The sequence below is a fragment of the Hibiscus syriacus genome, unplaced genomic scaffold (genome assembly GCF_006381635.1).
Source record: "Hibiscus syriacus cultivar Baekdansim isolate YM2019G1 unplaced genomic scaffold, ASM638163v2 tig00112289_pilon, whole genome shotgun sequence".
NCBI classification, from domain to species: domain Eukaryota; kingdom Viridiplantae; phylum Streptophyta; class Magnoliopsida; order Malvales; family Malvaceae; genus Hibiscus; species Hibiscus syriacus.
Window position 1 is genome coordinate 517,784 of NW_024063295.1, and position 22,629 is coordinate 540,412.

General features: G+C 36.5%; 1 protein-coding gene across 1 annotated transcript; it reads right to left on the bottom strand.

Annotated features, from left to right (window-relative positions):
• Positions 1-8,278: 8,278 nt before the first annotated feature.
• LOC120177495 (AAA-ATPase At5g57480-like) lies at positions 8,279-9,769 on the bottom strand. Its single transcript, XM_039183622.1, has one exon. The coding sequence runs from the start codon at positions 9,767-9,769 to the stop codon at positions 8,279-8,281; it is 1,491 nt and encodes a 496-aa protein (XP_039039553.1).
• Between the last annotated feature and the right edge of the window lie 12,860 nt (positions 9,770-22,629).

The following is a 22,629-nucleotide window of genomic DNA, read 5'->3' on the forward strand; positions in this document are numbered from 1 at the left end:
ATATCTGGTAGCTCTTTACCGGTTTTATCATTTTGATACTAGTTTTATCATATTTTTACTTGTTATATCGTTGTGGATCGATACATTTTTATAAAGTATTGACACTTTATAGGAGCTAAAATTGCTTATCTTTTAAATTCACAAAGTGTCGATACTTATATTAAAGTACCGACACTTTAAATATATCCGGTAGCACTTTACCGGTTTTATCATTTTGATACCGGTTTTGTCATATTTTTACCTGTTATATCGTTGTGAATCGATACATTTTTATAAAATATCGACACTTTATAGGCGTTAAAACTTCTTTTCTTTTAAATTCATAAAGTGTCGATCCTTATATTAAAGTATCAACACGTTCATTATATCCGGTAGGGCTTTACCGGTATTGTCTTTTCGTGACCGGTTTTATCGATATTTTTACCTGTTATATTGATATAGATCGATACATTTTTAATTTGGATCGACACAAACCGACAAGTTAAGTTTATCGGTTGCCAAATTTTTAAATATTTCTTTATGACTTAGACCTACTATATTATTATTACTCAACATTTCCGATGGCGCTAAACCGAATTTGTTAAATATCTTTTAATGTATCCGATAACACCGTATATTAGCAGCATATTAACCCGCCTTTCCTAAGACATTCCGTATAGTTTAATCCTGGGGATTTCACAAGGAAACAATGAGTGTTAAGCCTACCGAGTTCGATTCACCTTTTTTTTAATTTGGATAGAGAATAGTTGTCGGTTGATTTTAGATTAAAAAAAAAGGTATCTACGGGCTCTATGGGTCAGGAAAATGGTGAAGAAGGTGAATAGTTTTTCTAGATTCAATCCCTCTTTCTATTTCACACGATAATTTTTATATTAACCCCTGTTTACATGTGAGTCTCGTATTTAGGGTTATGATTATTATTAGTAGTAACGCATATTAGATAAATAAGTTTAATCGTTTAACATTAGATTTAGTATTAGATTTGACTCTAATAAATCTTATAGCTATGTCAATTATCATATTAAAATATTAGAATCGAACGAGACCATAAGGCTTTAGAGGTTTTGATTATTGAAATAATTCCTTGGAAAATTTTCATATGCAAAATTATTGCTCACGGAAGAATGTTTTCATGGGATATCTCCATAATATAACACACATCAAACACGAAAATTGGGTTCCACTGGATGAGTTGCTTGTTGGGAATTAAACGAGTAATTTTCCTATAACCAGATTAGTGAATATGCGAAATAAAAGTGAAAAAATAATACCCGAGATTGATAACGGAGTTCGACCAATTATGCCTACGTCTCCAGACTGTTGTAGATCTTTTACTAAAGAGAGAAAATTTAACGGTGTTTACAAAACACTCACAACTCACAAGAAAACTCTCTAAACTCTTTAGTATTGGAAGAAAGAAATGGTTTGGGATGATTTTAAAGCTAAATGGGTTAGGGTATTTATAGTTGAAGCTTAAGGACTAATCTTTGAAAATACCCTAAAATGCAGGGACTAAAGTGCAATATTCCCAAGCTATTTTTCAACAAAATTAGGCAGCCCACCTTTGAATTTTAAGCAGCCACCGGCTGCTAGCATCTATTTTTGACCAACAATCTCCCACTTGAAACTGATTTTAATATGTCTTCACACCTCGATCAATGCAACATCATTTATGGTATTGTTAATCTAGCATGCCAACTGAAGCTGAACACAACTTCAGTTTGTCTGTAGTCACCGTATTTGTTAACATATCTGTCGGATTTTGAGTTCCACTAATCTTTTCAAGTTTCAAAATCCCATCTTCCAGAAGAGACCATATAAAATGATATCTTAATTGTATGTGCTTCATTCTGGAATGAAAAGACAGATTCTTCACTAGATGTATAACACTTTGACTGTCACAATATAAGACATTATTTTCTTGTTTCTTGCCTAACTATTCCAAGAAACTTTGGAGCCAAACTATCTCCTTGTTGGCTTCCGTAACAGCGACATATTCTTCTTCAGTTGTGGAGAGAGTAACTATCTTCTGTAGTTGAGAAACCCAACTCACTGCGGTTCCTCTAGAGTATAGACATACCCTGTAGTACTCCTTCTGATGTCAACATTTCCGGCTAAGTCAACTTAAGGACTAATCTTTGAAAATACCCTAAAATATAGGGACTAAAATGCAATATTCCCAAGCTAGTTTTCAACAAAATTAGGCAGCCCACCTTTGAATTTTAAGCAGCCACCGGCTGCTAGCATCTATTTTTGACCAACAATCTCCCACTTGAAACTGATTTTAATATGTCTTCACACCTCGATCAATGCAACATCATTTATGGTATTGTTAATCTAGCATGCCAACTGAAGCTGAACACAACTTCAGTTTGTCCGTAGTCACCGTCTTTGTTAACATATATGCCGGATTTTGAGTTCCACTAATCTTTTCAAGTTTCAAAATCCCATCTTCCAGAAGAGACCAGATAAAATGAGATCTTAATTGTATGTGCTTCGTTCTGGAATGAAAAGACGGATTCTTCGCTAGATGTATAACACTTTGACTGTCACAATATAAGACATTATTTTCTTGTTTCTTGCCTAACTATTCCAAGAAACTTTGGAGCCAAACTATCTCCTTGTTGGCTTCCGTAACAGTATATTCTTCTTCAGTTGTGGAGAGAGAAACTATCTTCTGTAGTTGAGAAACCAAACTCACTGCGGTTCCTCCTAGAATATAGACATACCCTGTAGTGCTCCTTCTGCTGTCAACATTTTCGGCTAAGTCAGCTTAAGGACTAATCTTTGAAAATACCCTAAAATGCAGGGACTAAAGTACAATATTCCCAATCTATTTTTGAACAAAATTAGGTAGCCCACCTCTGAATTTTAAGCAGCCGCCGGCTGCTAGCATATATTTCTGACCAACAATCTCCCACTTGAAGACTGATTTTAATCTGTTTTCACACCTCGATCAATGCAACATCATTTATTGTATTGTTAATCTAGCATGCCAACTGAAGCTGAACACAACTTTAGTTTGTTCGTAGTCACTGTCTTTGTTAATATGTCTGCCGGATTTTGAGTTCCACTAATCTTTTCAAGTTTCAAAATCCCATCTTCCAGAAGAGACCAGATAAAATGATATTTTAATTGTATATGCTTCGTTCTGGAATGAAAAGACAGATTCTTCGCTAGATATATAACACTTTGACTGTCGCAATATAAGACATTGTTTTCTTGTTTCTTGCCTAACTATTCCAAGAAACTTTGGAGCCAAACTATCTCCTTGTTGGCTTCCGTAACAGCGACATATTCTTCTTCAGTTGTGGAGAGAGTAACTATCTTCTGTAGTTGAGAAACCCAACTCACTGCGGTTTCTCCTAGAGTATAGACATACCCTGTAGTGCTCCTTCTGATGTCAACATTTCTGGCTAAGTCAGCTTAAGGACTAATCTTTGAAAATACCCTAAAATATAGGGACTAAAGTGCAATATTCCCAAGCTATTTTTCAACAAAATTAGGCAGCCCACCTCTGAATTTTAAGCAGCCGCCGGCTGCTAGCATCTATTTTTGACCAACAATCTCCCACTTGAAGACTGATTTTAATCTGTCTTCACACCTCGATCAATGCAACATCATTTATGGTATTGTTAATCTAGCATGCCAACTGAAACTGAACACAACTTCAGTTTGTCCGTAGTCACCGTCTTTGTTAACATGTCTGCCAGATTTTGAGCTCCACTAATATTTTCAAGTTTCAAAATCCCATCTTCCAGAAGAGACCAGATAAAATGATATCTTAATTGTATGTGCTTCGTTCTGGAATAAAAGACGGATTCTTCACTAGATGTATAACACTTTGACTGTCATAATATAAGACATTGTTTTCTTGTTTCTTGCCTAACTCTTCCAAGAAACTTTAGAGCCAAACCATATCCTTGTTGGCTTCCGTAACAGCGATATATTCTTCTTCAGTTGTGGAGAGAGCAACTATCTCCTGTAGTTGAGAAACCCAACTCACTGCGGTTCCTCCTAGAGTATAGACATATCCTGTAGTGCTCCTTCTGATGTCAACATTTCCGGCTAAGTCAGTATCTACATAGCCTGTCAATATCATATCTCCACCTTTGAAACAAAGTGCTTTGTTTGTGGTACCCCGCAGATATCTGAGGATCCATTTGACTGCTTCCCAGTGTACCTTGCCCGGATTATTCATGTACCTGCTAATAGCTTCCACTGCTTGAGCAATATCTGGTCTGGTACAAACCATGGCATACATTAGACTTCCAATTGCTGAGGCATACGGCACATTCACTATGTGTGCACGTTCTTCCTCCGTCTTTGGTGACTGTTCTTTGGAGATTCTAAAATAAACACCTAAAGGTGTACTTACTGGTTTAGCATCTTGCATGTTGAACTTGGAGAGTACTTTGTTGATGTACTCAGCCTGTGATAACATCAAAGTCCCCGACTTTGTGTCTCTCTTAATCCTCATCCTAAGAATCTATTTTGCAGCACCCAAATCTTTCATTGCAAACTGTTTCGACAATGTTTTCTTCAAGTTTATAATCTCTTGCATGCTGAGCCTGCAACTAGCATGTCATCAACGTACAACATTGAAATAATGAAGTTGTTGTTAAACTTCTTGATGTAGCAACAATGATCTGCTCAGTATATGGTAAAACCACTGCTACTCATGAAACTATCGAACTTCTTGTACCACTGTCTAGGAGCTAGTTTTAAACCATACAAGCTCTTCTTCAACCTGTATACTAGGTTTTTCTTGCCTGCCTCTATGAAGCTTTTTGGCTACCTCATATAGATTTCTCCTCCAAATCACCATGAAGGAAAGCTGTCTTCGTATCTAACTGCTCAAGATGTAGATTCTCTGCAGCTACAATTTTCAACACCAGCCTGATTGTAGACAGCTTCACGATTGGAGAGAAAATTTAATTGTAGTCTATACATTCTTTTTGCCTTCTTTTTGCTGAAAACCTTTGACAACCAATCTTGATTTGTAGTGTTTTCTCCTATCATGCTCTTCTTTGATCATTAAATCCACTTGTTATGGAGCGCTTTCTTGTCTAGTGGTAATTCAGCTAATTCCTACGTTTGATTTGTCATAAGTGAGTCCATCTCATCTTTCATTGAAGACTCCCACTTGACTGAATCTTCCACCTGCATCACTTCATCATAGCACTCTGGTTCACCATTGTCAGTCAATAAAAAGTAGTGCAAAGAAGGCGAATAACGTTGGGCTGGTTTAGGAATTCTGGAGGAGTGTTTTCTTCTTGAACTGCTTCAGGACTGATCTGAACATCATTTTCATAAATCTTCTCAAACCCAACAAATTCCTTTGTTTCATCTTTGGTATTTGAGCTAATTGATTCTATGGTTGACCTGTCTTTGTACATCACATTCTCATTGAAAATAACATCTCTGCTTATGATGATCTTTCGATTTTCATAGTCCCAAAACCGGTAACCGAACTCATCACCACTATAACCAACAAAGACACATTTGTTTGACTTGGCATCAAGTTTATTTCTTTCAGCAGAATTTATGTGTACATAAGAAATACAACCAAACATTTTTAAGTGTGAAAGGTTTATTTCTTTCTTGCTCCAAACTTCCTCTGGTATTCCACCATCCAAGGAAACTGAGGGCCCATGGTTGATCAGGTAAGTTGTAGTGTTGATGGCTTCAATCCATAGCAATTTGGGCAATCCGGAAGGTATCCTTATGCTTTTGGCACGCTCATTCAGAGTTATGTTCATGCGCTCTGCTACGCCATTCTGATGCGGTGTCATGGGAATTGTTGTCTCCATCTTGATCCCATTGTTTGCGCAGAAATCTCTAAATCTACTATTTCTGTACTCTCTTCCATTATCAGACCTCAATCGCTTGACTTTTAAACCATTCTCATTTTCCACCATGGCCTTCCATTTTCTGAAGGTATCAAAGACTTCTGATTTCTTCTTCAAAAAATAAACCTACACCTTCCTTGTAGAATCATCGATGAAGGTGACATAAAATAGTGAGCCTGCAAGAGATGGAACTGGAGATGGTCCCCATACATCAGTATGAACCAACTCTAACTTTTCTGCCTTGGGTGTCTTGCCAATCTTTGTAAAACTGACTTTCTTTTGTTTGCCAAAGATGTAATCTTAACATAGTCCGACATCTATATTCTTTAGACCCGGTAGCTTCCCTTTTGACAAAAGTGTCTTCATCCCTTTCTCGCTCATATGGCCAAGCCTTTGGAGCCATAGGTTTGATTTTCCATCAGCATATTATGTTGTAATGATATTCTCTAAATTTGAGGTTACATAGAGAGTACCAGTCTTCTTACCACGAGCAATGACGAGTGCTCCTTTGGTAATATTCCATTCACAGCCTGAAAAGGTTGTATTATATCCTTCTCCATCAAGCTATCCTAAGAAATCAAATTTCTTTTGAGGCTAGGAATATGTCTCACTCTTGTCAGCTTCCAGGTGGTCTGGTTTGGCAACTTTAATCGAATGTCTCCTTTTCAGACGGTCTTCAAGGTTTCATCATCAGCTAGATGAACATTCCCAAAATCACCACTGACATAGTTCTCCATGATTTCTTGGCATGGGGTAGAGTGAAAAGATGCCCCTGAATCCAAGATCCATGATTCAATCGGACTGTTGACGCTTAGAATCATGGCATCGCCTGTCTCCTCTGTCATATTGGCAGATTCCTATGCGCTGGTATCTTTCTTCAGTGCTCGGTAATCTCTTTTAAAGTGACATTTCTTGCCACAATTATAACAGTTAAAATCTTTCTTTCCCGTTCTTGATTTTCCCCATTTGGATTTCGGTCTGCCACGATTTGAATTTCTTTCTGAAGTTCTCCCTCTAGACTCCGTGTGCAAGGCTGAGGAGCTTGATGCTTCACCCGATTCTCTCCGTCGAATTTCTTCACTCAATACCAGATCCCGAACATCGTCGAATTTTAATTTATTGTTTCCCGACGAGCTGCTGACTACTGTAACAGTAGCATTCCAACTGTTTGGTAAAGATGATAAGAGAATTAAAGCTCAAACTTCATCATTGAATTCAATTTCCACAGAACTCGACTGGGTTGTGATTGTGTTGAGTTCATTTAGGTGTTGAGCCACTGATGCCCCTTCTGCCATCCGCAAATTGAATAATAGTCTCATCAAGTTAACTTTGTTTGAGGCCGATGGCTTCTTATACATACTGGAGAGAGCCGCCATAAGACCCGTCGTGGTCTTTTCCTTTACTATGTTGAAAGTAACATTGCGGGATAACGTCAGTCGGATAACTCTAAGGGCTTGTCTGTCGAGAAGAGCCCAGTTTTCATTCTTAATGCCCTGTGGTTGCTTTCCTGAGAGAGGTTGATATAGATTTTTCTGATACAAAAAATCTTCAATCTGCATCTTCCAAAATCCAAAGTTCGCACCATCGAACTTCTCAATTTTCACATTCCCTTCGTCTGCAGCCATCGCTCCTACTCGAATCTGGCTTCGTTTGGATCATTTCTGACAATTTCTGCGAACCACCATGTATTAGAACACCTCCGTTGACTAACTCGTATCGCCGACCAAATTTTACTATTCACGAAATTTACTATTTACGCAAATAGTAACCTCGTAGAAAAATCGACAAAATTAACAACCAAAAAAAATCTGATACCCGAGATTGATAACATAGTTCGACCAATTATGCCTACGTCTCCAGGCTGTTGCAAATCTTTTACTAAAGAAAGAAAATTTACAGGTGTTTACAAAACACTCACAACTCACAAGAAAACTCTCTAAACTCTTTAGTATTTGAAGAAATAAATGATTTGGGATGGTTTTGAAGCTAAATGGGTTATGGTATTTATAGTTGAAGCTTAACGACTAATATTTAAAAATATCCTAAAGTGTAGGGATTAAAGTGTAATATTTCCAAATTATTTTTCAACAAAATTAGGCAGTCGCCTTTGAATTTTAAGCAGCCGCCGGCTGCTAGCATTTATTTTTGATAACATTGTTTGCTTTGAATAGATGAACGTCTAAATAAGTAATCATGCCATAATCCCCAAACCATGCACAGTTCCCCTATGGCATATGCACTCTAATTGCTCACAAACACCAACAATGTGCAATGTTGGATTGAAGGGTTGGTTATTTGTAGACTATTCATCAACGTGATTTTCCAATAGAACACGGACATGTCTTGATTTCAAATATGATATAGATTACATTATTATTACTTTCTCAAGAAGATTAAAAACAATAAAGAAAGCTTCAATTATCATTTTATCTTCTCCACGTTCTCTTCTTCCTTGCAAGGCTGTTCAAAATCAGACCTTTAGGACACTCCAAAGCCCTTTTCTCCTGCTCTTCATCTGAGCTGTTCTCCCTTTCCCCCAGACTCCCACATTTCAAGTTGTTGTCTGCCCTTAACTTCATTGCTTCTAGTAATTCAGTGACGGCCTTGTGGTTGCAGCTCTGCTTCTTGATCAGAATCTCGCTGATATCGGCCGGTGTCATCTCGGCCTTACTGACAACATCCACCAGTTGGTTCAAAACATCGGAATCTAAATCAGTTTCATCGTACCCCAAGTAGTTCTTCAACTGTATCTTCAATGTAGGATACGAACAGTAGCTCATGTAAACATGCTTGTCCACCCTCCCACTTCTGAGCAACGCCGGGTCAAGTTTCTCGACGTGGTTTGTTGTGAACACGAAGATCCTTTCACTCCCACAACAAGACCACAGCCCATCGGTGAAATTCAACAGCCCCGAGAGAGTAACGGTCGAGTTCACTCCATCTTCAACACCAGACACATGTCTGGTTTCAAGATCATTGCTTTTGTTTTTCTTTTCCTTCCTGTTGGTCAGATTAACCGAACAATCGATGTCTTCGATCACGATTATCGATTTAGAACTTGTCTTCATCAACAGCTTCCTCAGCTCGGAGTTGTTATGGACCTCGGTTAGTTCAAGATCAAAGATGTCATAGCTTAAGTAATTCGCCATGGCTGCGATCATACTGGATTTCCCCGTCCCTGGTGGACCGTATAGCAAGTAGCCTCTTTTCCAGGCTCTACCAGTCTTGTGGTAAAAAGACTGACCATCGGCGAAATCCTTGAGATCATCCATGATCTCTCGCTTATTATCGGGGTCAATAGCCAATGTGTCAAATGTGCTCGGATGCTTGAACGGGACAGACTCCCATGGATGTCCCCTTGAATCCAATGACCCACCACGAGAATTTGTGTACAAAAGCCGATCTTGATTCTTCCTTCTGATTTCGTTCGATTTTTCCATTATGTAATCAAGATAAGAATGGAGGATCAATGACTTGTCTTTCTTCTTGATTTTGAGAGTGAACCCTCGTTTCTCCTCCGGAAATGGTCGCCAAACAAAAGTCTGGGATTGTCTTTGAATCACGACGTGTTCCCAAACCACCGTGACGCCGCCGAACGTATCTACGATGCAGTCGTTGTTGGATTGGCCGAACGTGGTGGCGCTCGAGTTGAGTGCACGAGTGAGACTCAGGCGGTTGCCGTTGAGTGAAATGAAGGAACTGAGATAGATTTGGACAGCGTTGTAGAGTTCGTTGGTGTTGACGCCGTCGATCTCGGTGATGTCGAAGTAGCAGTAGGAAGAGAACAGGTGGAAGATACGGCTGAGGAACTTGAGAGAGAGAAGGCGGAGCTCCGGCGGGAAAACTAGTTGGAGGAGGCTGTGGCTGAAGGCCAAAACACCTAGCAGTGAAGCCAAAGAATTCCAATACTCTTTCATTGTAGAGATGAACAAGAAAAACAGAGTATTTAGACATGAGAAATGGCTATGGGCTATTCCTTAGTGTAGTTTTTTTTTTCACTTCAAGACTCTCGTAATCATGATATTCAAGAACTTAAACTAATAACCAAAGATGGTTGTCGTAACCAGTTTTAGTCCGGGCACGAAATATTACTTAGCGGGAAAATTGATGTGAATAAATGGTTTTGAAAATAATTTGGGAGTCGCCATCGGCCTTTTGGGTTAGGTAGGTCGAATACCTAAAAATTATCTTTTAAAAGAGTTTTAAGAAAACATCAGTTAAAAGATGAACTGATCTGCGTTTATAACCAAAAATTCGTTCTTTTTAATAATAAAAAGGGATCCGTGGTCGGTTACGTTTAGGGAAGGATTAGCACCCCTACAACGCCTAAAATTGGTACTTTTTAATTATAAATTGTCTCTATTATTAGAAATTTAAAAATTCAAAATATATTTAATTTATAATCATATTATTTCAAAATTATAATTATAAAAAAAATAATTTATATATATTTATAAATAAAATGTTTATTTATTTAGAAATATCAGAAAATGACTTCTAGGTGTCTTAAGACAGCTCTTTTCTTCGATATTAATAAATATTAATATAATAATTTAAATAAAATTAAATTATAATTTTTTTTATAATATTTAATTTTAAAATACCAGAATAGGACATCCAGTTATATTAAGACTGCCCTTTTCTTCGATATTAAAAAATAAATATTAATATAATTTATGTAAAAAAAATATAAATTATTATTTATTATATATATATTTATATGACTACATAAAATAATATTTAAATATATAAACAAGTAAAATTAAAACAATAAAAATACAATTAGAACTATATATTTAAAAGCAGTAAAATAAAAGAAAATATTTAAAATTAGTGACTAAATTATAATAAATTTAAAATTAAATACCTAATTCATAATTATTTAAAATTATAAGGATTAAACATGCTATTTTATTTATTAATTTAGTGACTAAAATAAAATTATATAAAAATCGAATATCAGATTAAAATAAATAAAAAATATAAACTCAGGATTAAAATATTATTTATTAAAATTAAGGGACTAAATATGTTATTTATCCTAAATATTTATAAATACGGTTAAGGGCTAAAATATAAAAAAAATAGAAACCAAATTAAAAGGATTATAAAATTGATTTAGTGACTAAAATGTAAAGATTACAAGTTAGGATGGCTGCGGACGAAATTTAACAATTAGTTAATTACAAACAGACCCCTCCCCAAAACGACATCGTTTGGGGAGGGCTATTTAAGTCCAAAACCGGCTGGCCCGAAGGGCCAGCTTTCATTTCTCCTCTCTTCCCTCTCTCTCTCTTCTCTAAGAGAAACAATTCTCTCGCTTCTCTCTAGCTTCCCTCATCGGAGGGAAGCTGGTCACCGGGCAGCAGCCGTCTACCGCCGTGATTCTCACCGCCGGCCACCGCATCCGGTGGTCGAAAAAAATTATTTTTACACCACAACGTAGATCGGACCGTCCTAATGAAGGTTCTGGTGCTCTTTTCTCCTAAATAGCTCCCAATCGGAGCAAATCTAAGAAAATACCTTCGGTTTTCGAAGGTTGTTGGTGATGTTTGGAGGCCGGTGGTGACTCCGATCACGGCGTTGTCTTCCCCGATAAGTTCTCTTCGTTTTCTCCTTGTTTTTTTTTTGTTTGTGGTTGCTGGTTTGCTTGCTTTTTCTTGTTTCTTTTTTTTTTCTTTGCTCTGTTGGTTGCCTCCTTTCCTTTGTAGGTTGGATGATGGCTTTATAGCCATCACCGGAGCTTGTCTCGGACCGGTCCTAAGGATGAAAGGCCCGGTGAGTCACCAGTGAGTCACCATAGCTATGGTGGTGACTCACCATAGGGCTCAACATGGGTGGCTTCATGACGTTCTGGAGTGTCGGCGTAGCTGGTGTCGACGTGGGGCGGCTGGAAGCTGAAGCAGCGCCGCGTGGTCTTCTGGAAGCTACGGCGGCGGCTGGGACGTGTCCCTAGGGTATCATCACCCTAGGGTTTCCTGCTGGAACCATCTGGACCGTTGGATCTAAGTTAGATCCAACGGCTGAGAAGCAAGGCGGCGGCTGGCTGAGATACAAACCCTAAATGGGTTTTAGGGTTGTTTTTGTTTGGGCCAGTCTGTTGGGCCTATAATATTATTTTTAATTATTTTTAATAATAATAATAATATATATAATAATTATAATAATAATTATAATAATAATAATTATAGTAATAAAAAAATTAGTATCTTCAGCTGCCCCTCTTTGCTCATTCTTGTGTTAACAAGAATAGGGCAAAGACGAAAAGATAATAAAATTTTTTTTATCCATTTGGCTTCACTTGATTAATATGGAAATATTGAATAAATTCTTCTATTTCTTTAGATGAGTTCTTCTCATTATGAACTTTCCACTGGGGATGATGTTGACCTATTTCCTTCTGTGATAAAGTCATTCAAAAGGTTGAATAAGCTCTTCTCCTCTTTAGATGAGTTCTTCTTATTATGAACTCTTTCTAGCAATACTGATCCATCGAATGATGAAATCGAGCAAAAATTTGAACAAATTCTTCTCATTATGAATTCCTTCTTTCTTCTTCAGATGAGTTCTTCTCATTATGAACTTTCTCTGGAAAAGCTGATCTATCAAGTGATGGATTTGAGCAAAAGGTTGACCAAATTCTTCTCATTATGAATTTCTTCTTCCTTCTTCAGATGATGAGTTCTTCTCATTATGAACTCTACCTGGAAATTTTAATCCATCAAATGATGAATTCAAACAAAAGGTTAAACAAATTCTTCTCATTATGAACTTCTTCTTCCTTCTTCAGATGAGTTCTTCTCATTATGAACTTTCTCTGGAAAAGCTGATCCATCAAATGATGAATTCAAGCAAACAGTTGAACAAATTCTTCTCATTATGAATTTCTTCTTCTCTTTAGATGACGAGTTCTTCTCATTATGAACTCTACCTGGCAATGTTAATCCATCAAATAATGAATTTAAACAAAAGGTTGAACAAATTCTTCTCATTATGAACTTCTTCTTCCTTCTTCAGATGACGAGTTCTTCTCATTATGAACTCTACCTGACAATGTTAATCCATCAAATAATGAATTTAAACAAAAGGTTGAACAAATTCTTCTCATTATGAACTTCTTCTTCCTTCTTCAGATGACGAGTTCTTCTCATTATGAACTCTACCTGTCAATGTTAATCCATCAAATAATGAATTTAAACAAAAGGTTGAACAAATTCTTCTCATTATGAACTTCTTATTCCTTCTTCAGATGACGAGTTCTTCTCATTATGAACTCTACCTGGCAATGTTAATCCATCAAATAATGAATTTAAACAAAAGGTTGAACAAATTCTTCTCATTATGAACTTCTTCTTCCTTCTTCAGATGACGAGTTCTTCTCATTATGAACTTTACCTGGCAATGTTAATCCATCAAATAATGAATTTAAACAAAAGGTTGAACAAATTCTTCTCATTATGAACTTCTTCTTCCTTCTTCAGATGACGAGTTCTTCTCATTATGAACTCTACCTGGCAATGTTAATCCATCAAATAATGAATTTAAACAAAAGGTTGAATAAATTCTTCTCATTATGAACTTCTTCTTCCTTCTTCAGATGACGAGTTCTTCTCATTATGAACTCTACCTGGCAATACTGATCAATCAAATGATGGATTTGAATCTTTGCTAAAATCTTTGAAATTGCTGTCAAAATTCAACATCGATGAGAATGAGTGAAAATGCTCCTATTTTTGCAAATGCCTAAATATGATGCATGATTGTTAAGTTATTTGATTTCAGATTGGTGAACTGAGTATTTCTTCAGTTGTAGAAACCCAATAAATCTTTCTTCTTCAAATCAGAGAATCTATCATCTTTGACAAATGTAGATGTAGATATAATGTCACAAAACCTCTTGAGAATAAAACTCAATAGTATAGGCTCTTGAAAAGCTTGCATTCATGCAACATGTTGATTCTGATAACAACTCATCTTATTATGAAGTGATCTTTCAAGATGATTTCGCAGATATCGATAGTTCTTTTAATACCGAGAAAATCTTGAATTCTGATTCTGATGAGGAGAGTAAACTGTTATACTTGAAAAGAAATGGGATTCTCAGAGGTTGAGGATTCAATAGCCATGAAGAGATGTGGTTCAGCATCAATTGCAAAATTGACAGATTTTATATGTGCTGCTCAAATGGCTAAGGCTGCTGATGCACTTCTTCCGGTAAAAGGTAGGAAGCCATTATGCAATGATCCCAATTACAAGAAAAGGCGAAACTTGGGCTATGATTTTTGGGAAAGGAATAAGCAGAAGAAGCTTGAAAAGAAGCTTCTTAATGAAGACGATCATGCAGTTCATCTTTTAATTCCAATGATTGGTTCTGTGGTTCCTACCGAACCAGATCAGATAACTCAAAGAACACTTCCAGAAGATGCTATGAGCACATTCATCTTCCAAATACAATGATTGGTTCTGTGGTTTCATACCAAACCAGATCAGATAACTCAAAGAACACTTCCAGAAGATGCAATTGAGTTTTTTTTATTTTAAATCTAATGATTGGTTTTCGGGGTTCATATCAAACCAGATCAGATAACTCAAAGAACACTTCCAGAAGATGCTATGAGTACATTCATCTTTCAAATTTAATGATGGGGTTTTGTGGTTTCATACCAAACCATATCAGATAACTCAAAGAACACTTCCAGAAGATGCTATGAGCATACGACACTTGTTCCACTTGAATCTGATGAGGTGGAAATCCTTCTAGGTTTCCCTAAAAAAACATACATGAGGATCTGTATAGAGACATGTTCCATAGTGGTATCAATGTCATGTCTCTTTTCTCTGGGATCAATGATGCAGAAGTTGCCTTTTACTGTCTTGGCATACTTTTGAAAACAGATGTGCAAGAACTGAATGATGATCGGTTGGAGCAATTGATGAGTAGTTTTAACGGACTCGACATTGTTATCGGTGGCATCCAGCATAACAACCTTACTGGAAAAAATAAACATTATTCATGGGCTTGAAGATTTTTGTTAGTGCATTTACTTGTAATGATTGCTACAACAAACTGTCTCTTCTGCTGCTCCAATATATCCCACTCTTTTCGAATCATGGAACGGTTTAGTTGACAATAAAACTTGTCATCTTCAACTTTTGGGATACTGTAACCAATGTTACCCTATATAACCAGAGTGCAAATAATGACTTGTTCATGGCTTTATGATGGTGATGGTTTGCTTACTTTGTATTCCATGCTTTTAAAAGTATTAACATAAAGTGATATTCTGAAATCTTTAACTTATTTCAAAATTATGTTAATTCGTAGAAGAATAAATTGAATTTTTGAAAATAAATTGAATCTTAAATAAATTGAACTTGGAATTTGTTAATAAATAGATAGAATTGTACTCAAAGTTATGGCAAGCATAAGAATGATAAAAATTCAAATGACTCAACAAATTATTAGCATAAGTATTTCTAAATTAATCAAATTGACACAATTTAGAGTACTGATGTAAGCTTTTGTCTGGAAGATCTCAAATGTTGTCAGAATGCTTGTATATGTGAAGTTTCTCCCAAACTGTAAAAATCTTAAGAGGGTTCAATTGCCAGATGCCTAATATCAACATGCATTTGAGCCGCCCTTTCAGGTTTTCAACTCAAATCATTCCTTTGGTTACAAGATGCCCTTTGCGGGTTTTCATCTTGACCCCCTTTTTTTTTTCTTTTTTTTTTTTCTTTTCTCTTTTTTTCTCTTTTTTTTTTCTTTTTTCTTTTTTTTTTCTTCAAGCATAATATTTCTTGACAGAATCCGAGTTTATTGGATTTCTCAGAATTTTTTCATCCATTTCTGCCAAGACCAATGCTCCTCCAGAAAAGGCCTTTTTCACAACGTATGGCCCTTCCCAATTAGGCATCCATTTCCCACGGAAATCTTTATGTATAGGCAAGATATTTTTTAGTACTATATCACCCTCTTGGAATTCTCTTGGATGTACTTTCTTGTCATGAGACTTCATCATCCGTTTCTGATACATCTGTCCATGGCAAATAGCTTTCAATCTTTTCTCCTCAATAAGGTTCAATTGATCAAATCTAGCTTGGGTCCATTCGGATTCATCTAATTTTGTTTCTCTCAGCATTCGAAGTGATGGAATCTCAACTTCAATTGGTAAGACTGCTTCCATCCCGTAGACTAAAGAAAAAGGTGTTGCCCCAGTAGATGTTCGAACAGTAGTTCGGTATGCATATAAAGCAAAAGGTAACTTCTCGTGCCAATCTTTGTAAGTTTCAGTGGTCTTTGTAATGATTCTCTTGATGTTCTTATTTGCTGCTTCAACTGCCCCATTCATCTTTGGATGATATGCCATTGAGTTTGCATGTTTGATCTTAAACTGTGCACAAAGTTCGGTCATCATTTTGTTGTTCAGGTTCAAAGCATTATCTGTAATGATCCTTTCTGGTAGGCCATACCGGCAAACTATCTCTTTCTTTATGAATTTGCAGACTGTGGACCTCTTAATATTGGCATATAAGCAGCTTCAACCCATTTGGTAAAATAATCAATTGCCACAAGGATGAAGCAATGTCCATTCGATGCTTTTGGTGTGATTGCACCGATGACATCTATTCCCCACATAGAAAATGGCCAGGGTGCTGTCATTACATGTAAAGGAGATGGGGGTACATGAATCTTGTCTGTATATATCTGGCATTTATGACATTTCCTTGCATAATCAATGCAATCTGTGTGCATGGTAGCCCAATAGTATCCATATCTCATTATTTTTCTAGCCATGGAAAGACCATTTGCATGTGTTCCACATATTCCACTATGTACTTCTTCAATGATGCTTCTGGCTTCGCTGGTATTTAAACATCTCAATAGCATTTGATCATTGCTTCTTCTATACATAATCTCTCCATCAAGAAAATATCCAGCAGCCATTCTTCTCAAGGTTCTTTTATCAATTTCAGATGCATTTTGTGGATAACTTTGATTTTTGATATATTGCAGGATATCATGATACCATGGTTTACCATCTACCTCTTCTTCCACACTATAACAGTGTGCAGGAATTTCATATACTTGCATTTTGATTGGCATCATATCAACTTTTTTAGTTGCCTGAAACATAGCAGCTAATGTAGCCAAAGCATCTGCCATTTGATTTTCTTCTCGAGGAAGATAATTGAAGGTGACTTTCTTAAATTCTTTCGCTAATTTGAGGGTAAAATTTCGGTATTCCAACAATTTAGGATCTTTTGTTTCCCATTCTCCTCGCAATTGATACACCACTAACGATGAATCTCCATATATCTTGAGACATTTGATTTTTCTTTCTATAGCTGCTTTCAATCCCATGACACAAGCTTCGTATTCCGCCATGTTATTGGTGCAAAAGAACTCCAGTCTACTTGTAAAGGGATAATAAATATTTTCTGGAGAAATTAACACTGCCCCGATTCCTCGTCCCAAAGCATTGGATGCTCCGTCAAAGTAAAGCTTCCAAAATGCAGATGCATCATTTGTTTTGATTTCTTCATTAATGGATATGCACAACAAATCTTCATCGGGAAAATTAAAACTCAAAGGCTGACAATCATTTGATACACGACTGGCCAGAAAATCAGCTATGACACTTCCTTTTATCACTTTTTGGTTGACATATACAATATCAAACTCAGATAATAACATTTGCCATCTAGCCATTCTGCCTGTCAAAGATGGTGATTCCATTAAGAATTTCAAAGGATCAAGTTTGGATATCAACCAAGTAGTATGATATAACATATATTGTCTGAGTCTTCGAGTAGCCCACAACAAGGCTCAACATAATTTTTGTATTGGTGGATATCGAATTTCACAATCAGTAAATTTCTTGCTCAGATAATAAATAGCTTTTTCTTTTCTTCCAGATTCATCATGCTGTCCTAGTACACATCCCATCGAATTTTCGAAGACCGTCAAGTAGAGAATTAACGGTCTATCAGGCATTGGTGATACTAAAATGGGGGCATTGGATAAATATTTCTTAATAATATCCAAATTTTCTTGACATTCATCATTCCAGACTTCAGGATTGTTCTTTCGAAGTAATTTGAATACTGGATCACATTTGTCAGTTAATTGAGAAATGAACCGAGATATATAATTTAATCTTCCCAAAAAGCCTCGAACTTCTTTTTTTGTATTGGGTGGTGGAAGATCTTGAATTGCTTTTACTTTATTTAGATCAATCTCGATTCTTTTTTTGCTGACCAAAAATCCCAAAAGTTTCCCGGAAGTTACCCCAAAAGTGCATTTAGCGGGGTTGAGCTTTAATTGATACTTCCTCAATCTCTGGAAAAACTTTCTCAAATTTTGAATATGTTCTTCTTCGGTTCGGGATTTGGCAATCATGTCATCTACATATACTTCAATCTCTTTGTGCATCATGTCATGAAACAAAGTTACCATGGCTCTTTGATATGTTGCCCCTGCATTTTTCAATCCAAATGGCATCACTTTATGACAGAATGCGCCCCACATGGTTACAAATGTTGTTTTTTCCATGTCTTCAGGATTCATTTTTATCTGATTATATCCTGAAAAGCCATCCATGAATGAAAACCATGTGTGTCCTGCAGTATTGTCCACCAAGGTGTCTATGTGAGGTAATGGAAAGCTATCTTTTGGACTAGCTTTGTTAAGATTTCTGTAATCCACACACATTCAAACTTTCCCATTTTTCTTTGGTACGGGAACAATGTTGGCTACCCATTCTGGGTATTTGGCTGCCTGTAGGAAACCTGCATTAATCTGTTTCATTACTTCCTCTTTGATCTACAACAACATTTTTGGCCTCATTCGCCTGAGCTTTTGTTGGACCAGTTTATATTCTGGATTGATTGGAAGCTTGTGCATCACTATATCTGTACTCAAACCAGGCATATCTTGATAAGACCAGGCGAAGATATCTTTGAACTCTTGAAGAAGATTTATCAATTCTTGTTTTATCTGGATTGTCACAGTAGTACCAATTTTCACCTCTTTCATTTCTTCATCTGTTCCTAGATTCACATTCTTAATCTCTTCTTTGTGAGGTAGAATTTGTTTATCTTCTTTTTCTACAAGTCTTAATAATTCAGTAGGAACATCACATTCCATTTCATCCTCACACCCATTGATTTCTTCCAGACATATGGGCTGCTCTAAATTTATCTCTTGATTAAATTTAGGAATAAACATGTTATTGACGTTGTGACACCTGCATATTTAAGTCGGACATATTTTCGAAAGAATATAGTAAATTTATGAAATAAATGAATGTAAAAAAATGTAAATAATGATTGCCATCTGAAAATTTTAAAGAAAATTTCTTATGTTTAATATTAGGTTAACATAATTCCCTTTACAGGATAACAAAAAGTTTTCATACTTTTGAGCTAAACATAAAGATTAGTTCTGAATATTACTCTGCGTTAATATTAAAAACTATAGGAAGATCTTCAGTGGTCCAATTGTTGAGTGTTTCTCCAGGAAAACATGGGCGAATCTTATCCAAGTATTTGCCAGTCTTGTTGTCATTCATGATCATGTTGATAAATAATCCATTCATAGCTTCTTCAACTATGCTTTGATCTTTCGTCAACTTTTCTTCTTTAAAGGCCTCAACAAGCTGTTGTTCTACATTAATTGTTCCCCCTGATCTGAATGTGGTCTTCAATTGTGGGAAAGACATGTGTTCCCAAAGGATTTCTTTCCCTTTCAACCTTGCCTTTCTGTCTTCACATCTTCTTTTCATCTCTTTGTTCTTTTGCTAAAAATTGGGCTTAAATCCAAGCCCAAAACGATCTTTCTTCATCTTTATACTTACGGGAACTGAAATCCCTTGAAGATTCTTTCCTAAACCTTTCCCAGCTTTAGCTCCGATGCCTAAAGTTTGTCGTACCGTCATCTTGGTGCAATCAGATAATCTGGGATATGGAATTTTGCTTCCTTCTGCAATAAAGGTTGCATTGACAAATTCAAGAGCTCGGAAAGAACATTCAAGAGCATCATCATTGGTTTCAATATATGGAACATCACTTGTTATAGACGCAATGATTTCTTCTTCAGCTCCTACGCATATTAGTTGTCCATCAACAAAAAATTTCAATTTCTGATGTAATGAAGAAGGAACGGCTCCTGCTGAATGAATCCATGGCCTCCCTAATAAACAATTATATGTAGGGTGGATGTCTATCACCATAAAGTCAATATTGTAAACGACTGGTCCGATTAACAATGGTATTTCCATTTTCCCAAGCACCTCCTTTTGAGTACCATCAAAAGCTCGTACTACATTCTGATAACTCTTCATGTGTGATTTATCCACAGGCATTCTTTGAAGTGTGACTAGAGGCATCAAGTTAAGAGCGGATCCATTGTCAATCAATACTCCTGGCAAAACATGACCATGACAATGTGTCGTGATATTCAAAGCTTTTACTGACCCCATTCTGCCTTCAGGTATTTCATCATCCGTGAACGTTATGTAATTGTCAACGGCTATATGTCCCACAATTCTGTCAAGTTTATTGAGGGATATATCTTCAGGGATAAATGTTTGATTAAGCATTCTCATCAAAGCATTTCTATGTGCTTCTGAATTCATCAACAGATCAAGAATAGAAATTCTCGCTTGTTGTTTGTGTAGTTGTTCAACCACACTATACTCACTATGTTTCAGGAATTTCAAAAATTCTTGCGCTTGTTTTTCTGTTACAGGCTCATTGAATGCTGGAGGGGATTCATCATCAAATACCTTTTGGGGTATTACCATGGTTTTTCCTTTTGTTTTCACTTGTTCCGAGGCATTGGATGTTTCGGGAGAGTAATATCTCCCACTTCTTGTAAAGAATCCGACTTCACTTACTGCTTCAGACGTCGAACCCAGACTCTGTATTTTCTCTTCCATTTTTTCTAGAGAAACAGATCCTCCTACCATTGAAATATTGGTAGTATAATTCCAAGGTACCCTGCGGGTATCCTTATATGGAAATGGTAAAGGAGTTGTGATAACTACTTTCGGCTTTGTTGGTGCAGAAATTACTGTAGATGATTTCACCTTAATGATCACATGATCACTTGTTCTCTGACTAGGTTTAGAATCCTCTGATGAACAAACATCATCTTCTTTTTTCCTGGTTATTCTTCAAAGAATTCTATCTCTCCGCTATTCATCAATTCTTGCAACAAATCCCTAAACTCAGGACATATTTGAATTTCATGCTCCTTCTCTTGATGATATTCAAAATAATTCTTGCCTTCATTATGCTTTGGCCTGAATTGTTGTGGAATTATACCGGCTAAAGAGAGTTGTTGAAATACCCAAACAAAAGGAGATTTAATTTCAGAAATGTCAGTTTTTTCTTTCTTTCTGTTCTCTTCCTGAATTGCATTCACGTTTTTATCTCCATGATTTGGCAATGGATGATTTGATGTAGATGGTGAATTGAATTCCAACTTTCCAGTGTTGATCAAATTTTGAACCACCCTTTTGAATGCCAAACAGTTTTCAAAAGAATGACCCGTAATTCCTTCATGGTAAACACAGTGTGCCTTTACATCATACCATGGAGGGAATGGTGGTTGCATGGGAACCAAAGGATAAGGTCGTATGACATCTGCTTTTATCAGCGAATCATAGATCTCAGCATATGGTACTGGTAAAGGTGTAAAAGACAACCTTTCATTTTCCTTTCGAGATCCTCTGGACTCTGCTCGATTAGTGTTTGTTTCCTCTTTCTTAACCCTTGGTTGGGTTATTATAACACTTTTCGATGAATCCTTGTTGTAAGAGTTTGCATTGTTGACTTCATTCTCTTTTTTTCGGTACATAGGTCTTTTGGAACTAGACCCCTCATTTGATTCAATTTTGCCACTTTTCAAGACATTTTCAATGAGTTCTCCAGAAATGACCAAATCTGCAAAATTTCTGGTTGCATTCCCCATTAGATGATTTAAATAAGGAGCTTTCAATGTATTGACAAATATTATTGTGGCCTCTTTTTCTGACAAAGGTGGTTGAACTTGGGCTGCTGTGTCACGCCATCTCTGAGCATAATGTCTGAACATTTCGTTATTCTTTTCTCCAAATTTTGGAGAGTCCATCTATCAGGGACCATGTCTGTTACGTGGCGGTACTGCTCTAAGAATGCTTTAGCCAGATCTTTCCAGGATCTAATGTTGGCTTTGGTCAATTGAGTATACCATTTTAAAGCTGGTCCTGTCAAACTATCTTGAAAGTAGTGAATTAACAATTTCTCTTCTTTCACATATCCTGCCATTCTGCGACAAAACATAGTAATATGGGATGAAGGGCATGTGGTACCGTCATATCTATCAAATTCGGGAGCTTTGAACTTGATGGGGAGGATTAGGTCTGGAACCAAACTCAACTTACTAGCGTCAAACCCATAGAATGATTCAGTTATTTCCACGGATTTCATTCGTTCTTCTAAGCTCTTGATCTGTCTGGTCAATTCTTCATTTACTTTTTCTTTCTCATTCAGCTCATTCAAATATGGGATTAGATGCTCAGCATTAAAATCCCCTATTTTCACATCTGATATAAGTGGATTTTTGCTTGAAGATGCAGGATCCACTTGTCGATTTTCATGTGGTTTGGCTTCTTGAAATGCTGATGTGCGAGCATTGATTTGTATAGGTACAGTACCAGAGTGATAAATTGGTTCTGGTGGAAAACCTAAAGGAACATAGGTTCTTGGTCGAAAGATACAGGATTTTCAT

Coding starts and splice junctions, on each gene's coding strand:
- LOC120177495 (XM_039183622.1), bottom strand. CDS start 9,769: ATGAAAGAGTATTGGAATTCTTTGGCTTCACTGCTAGGTGTTTTGGCC.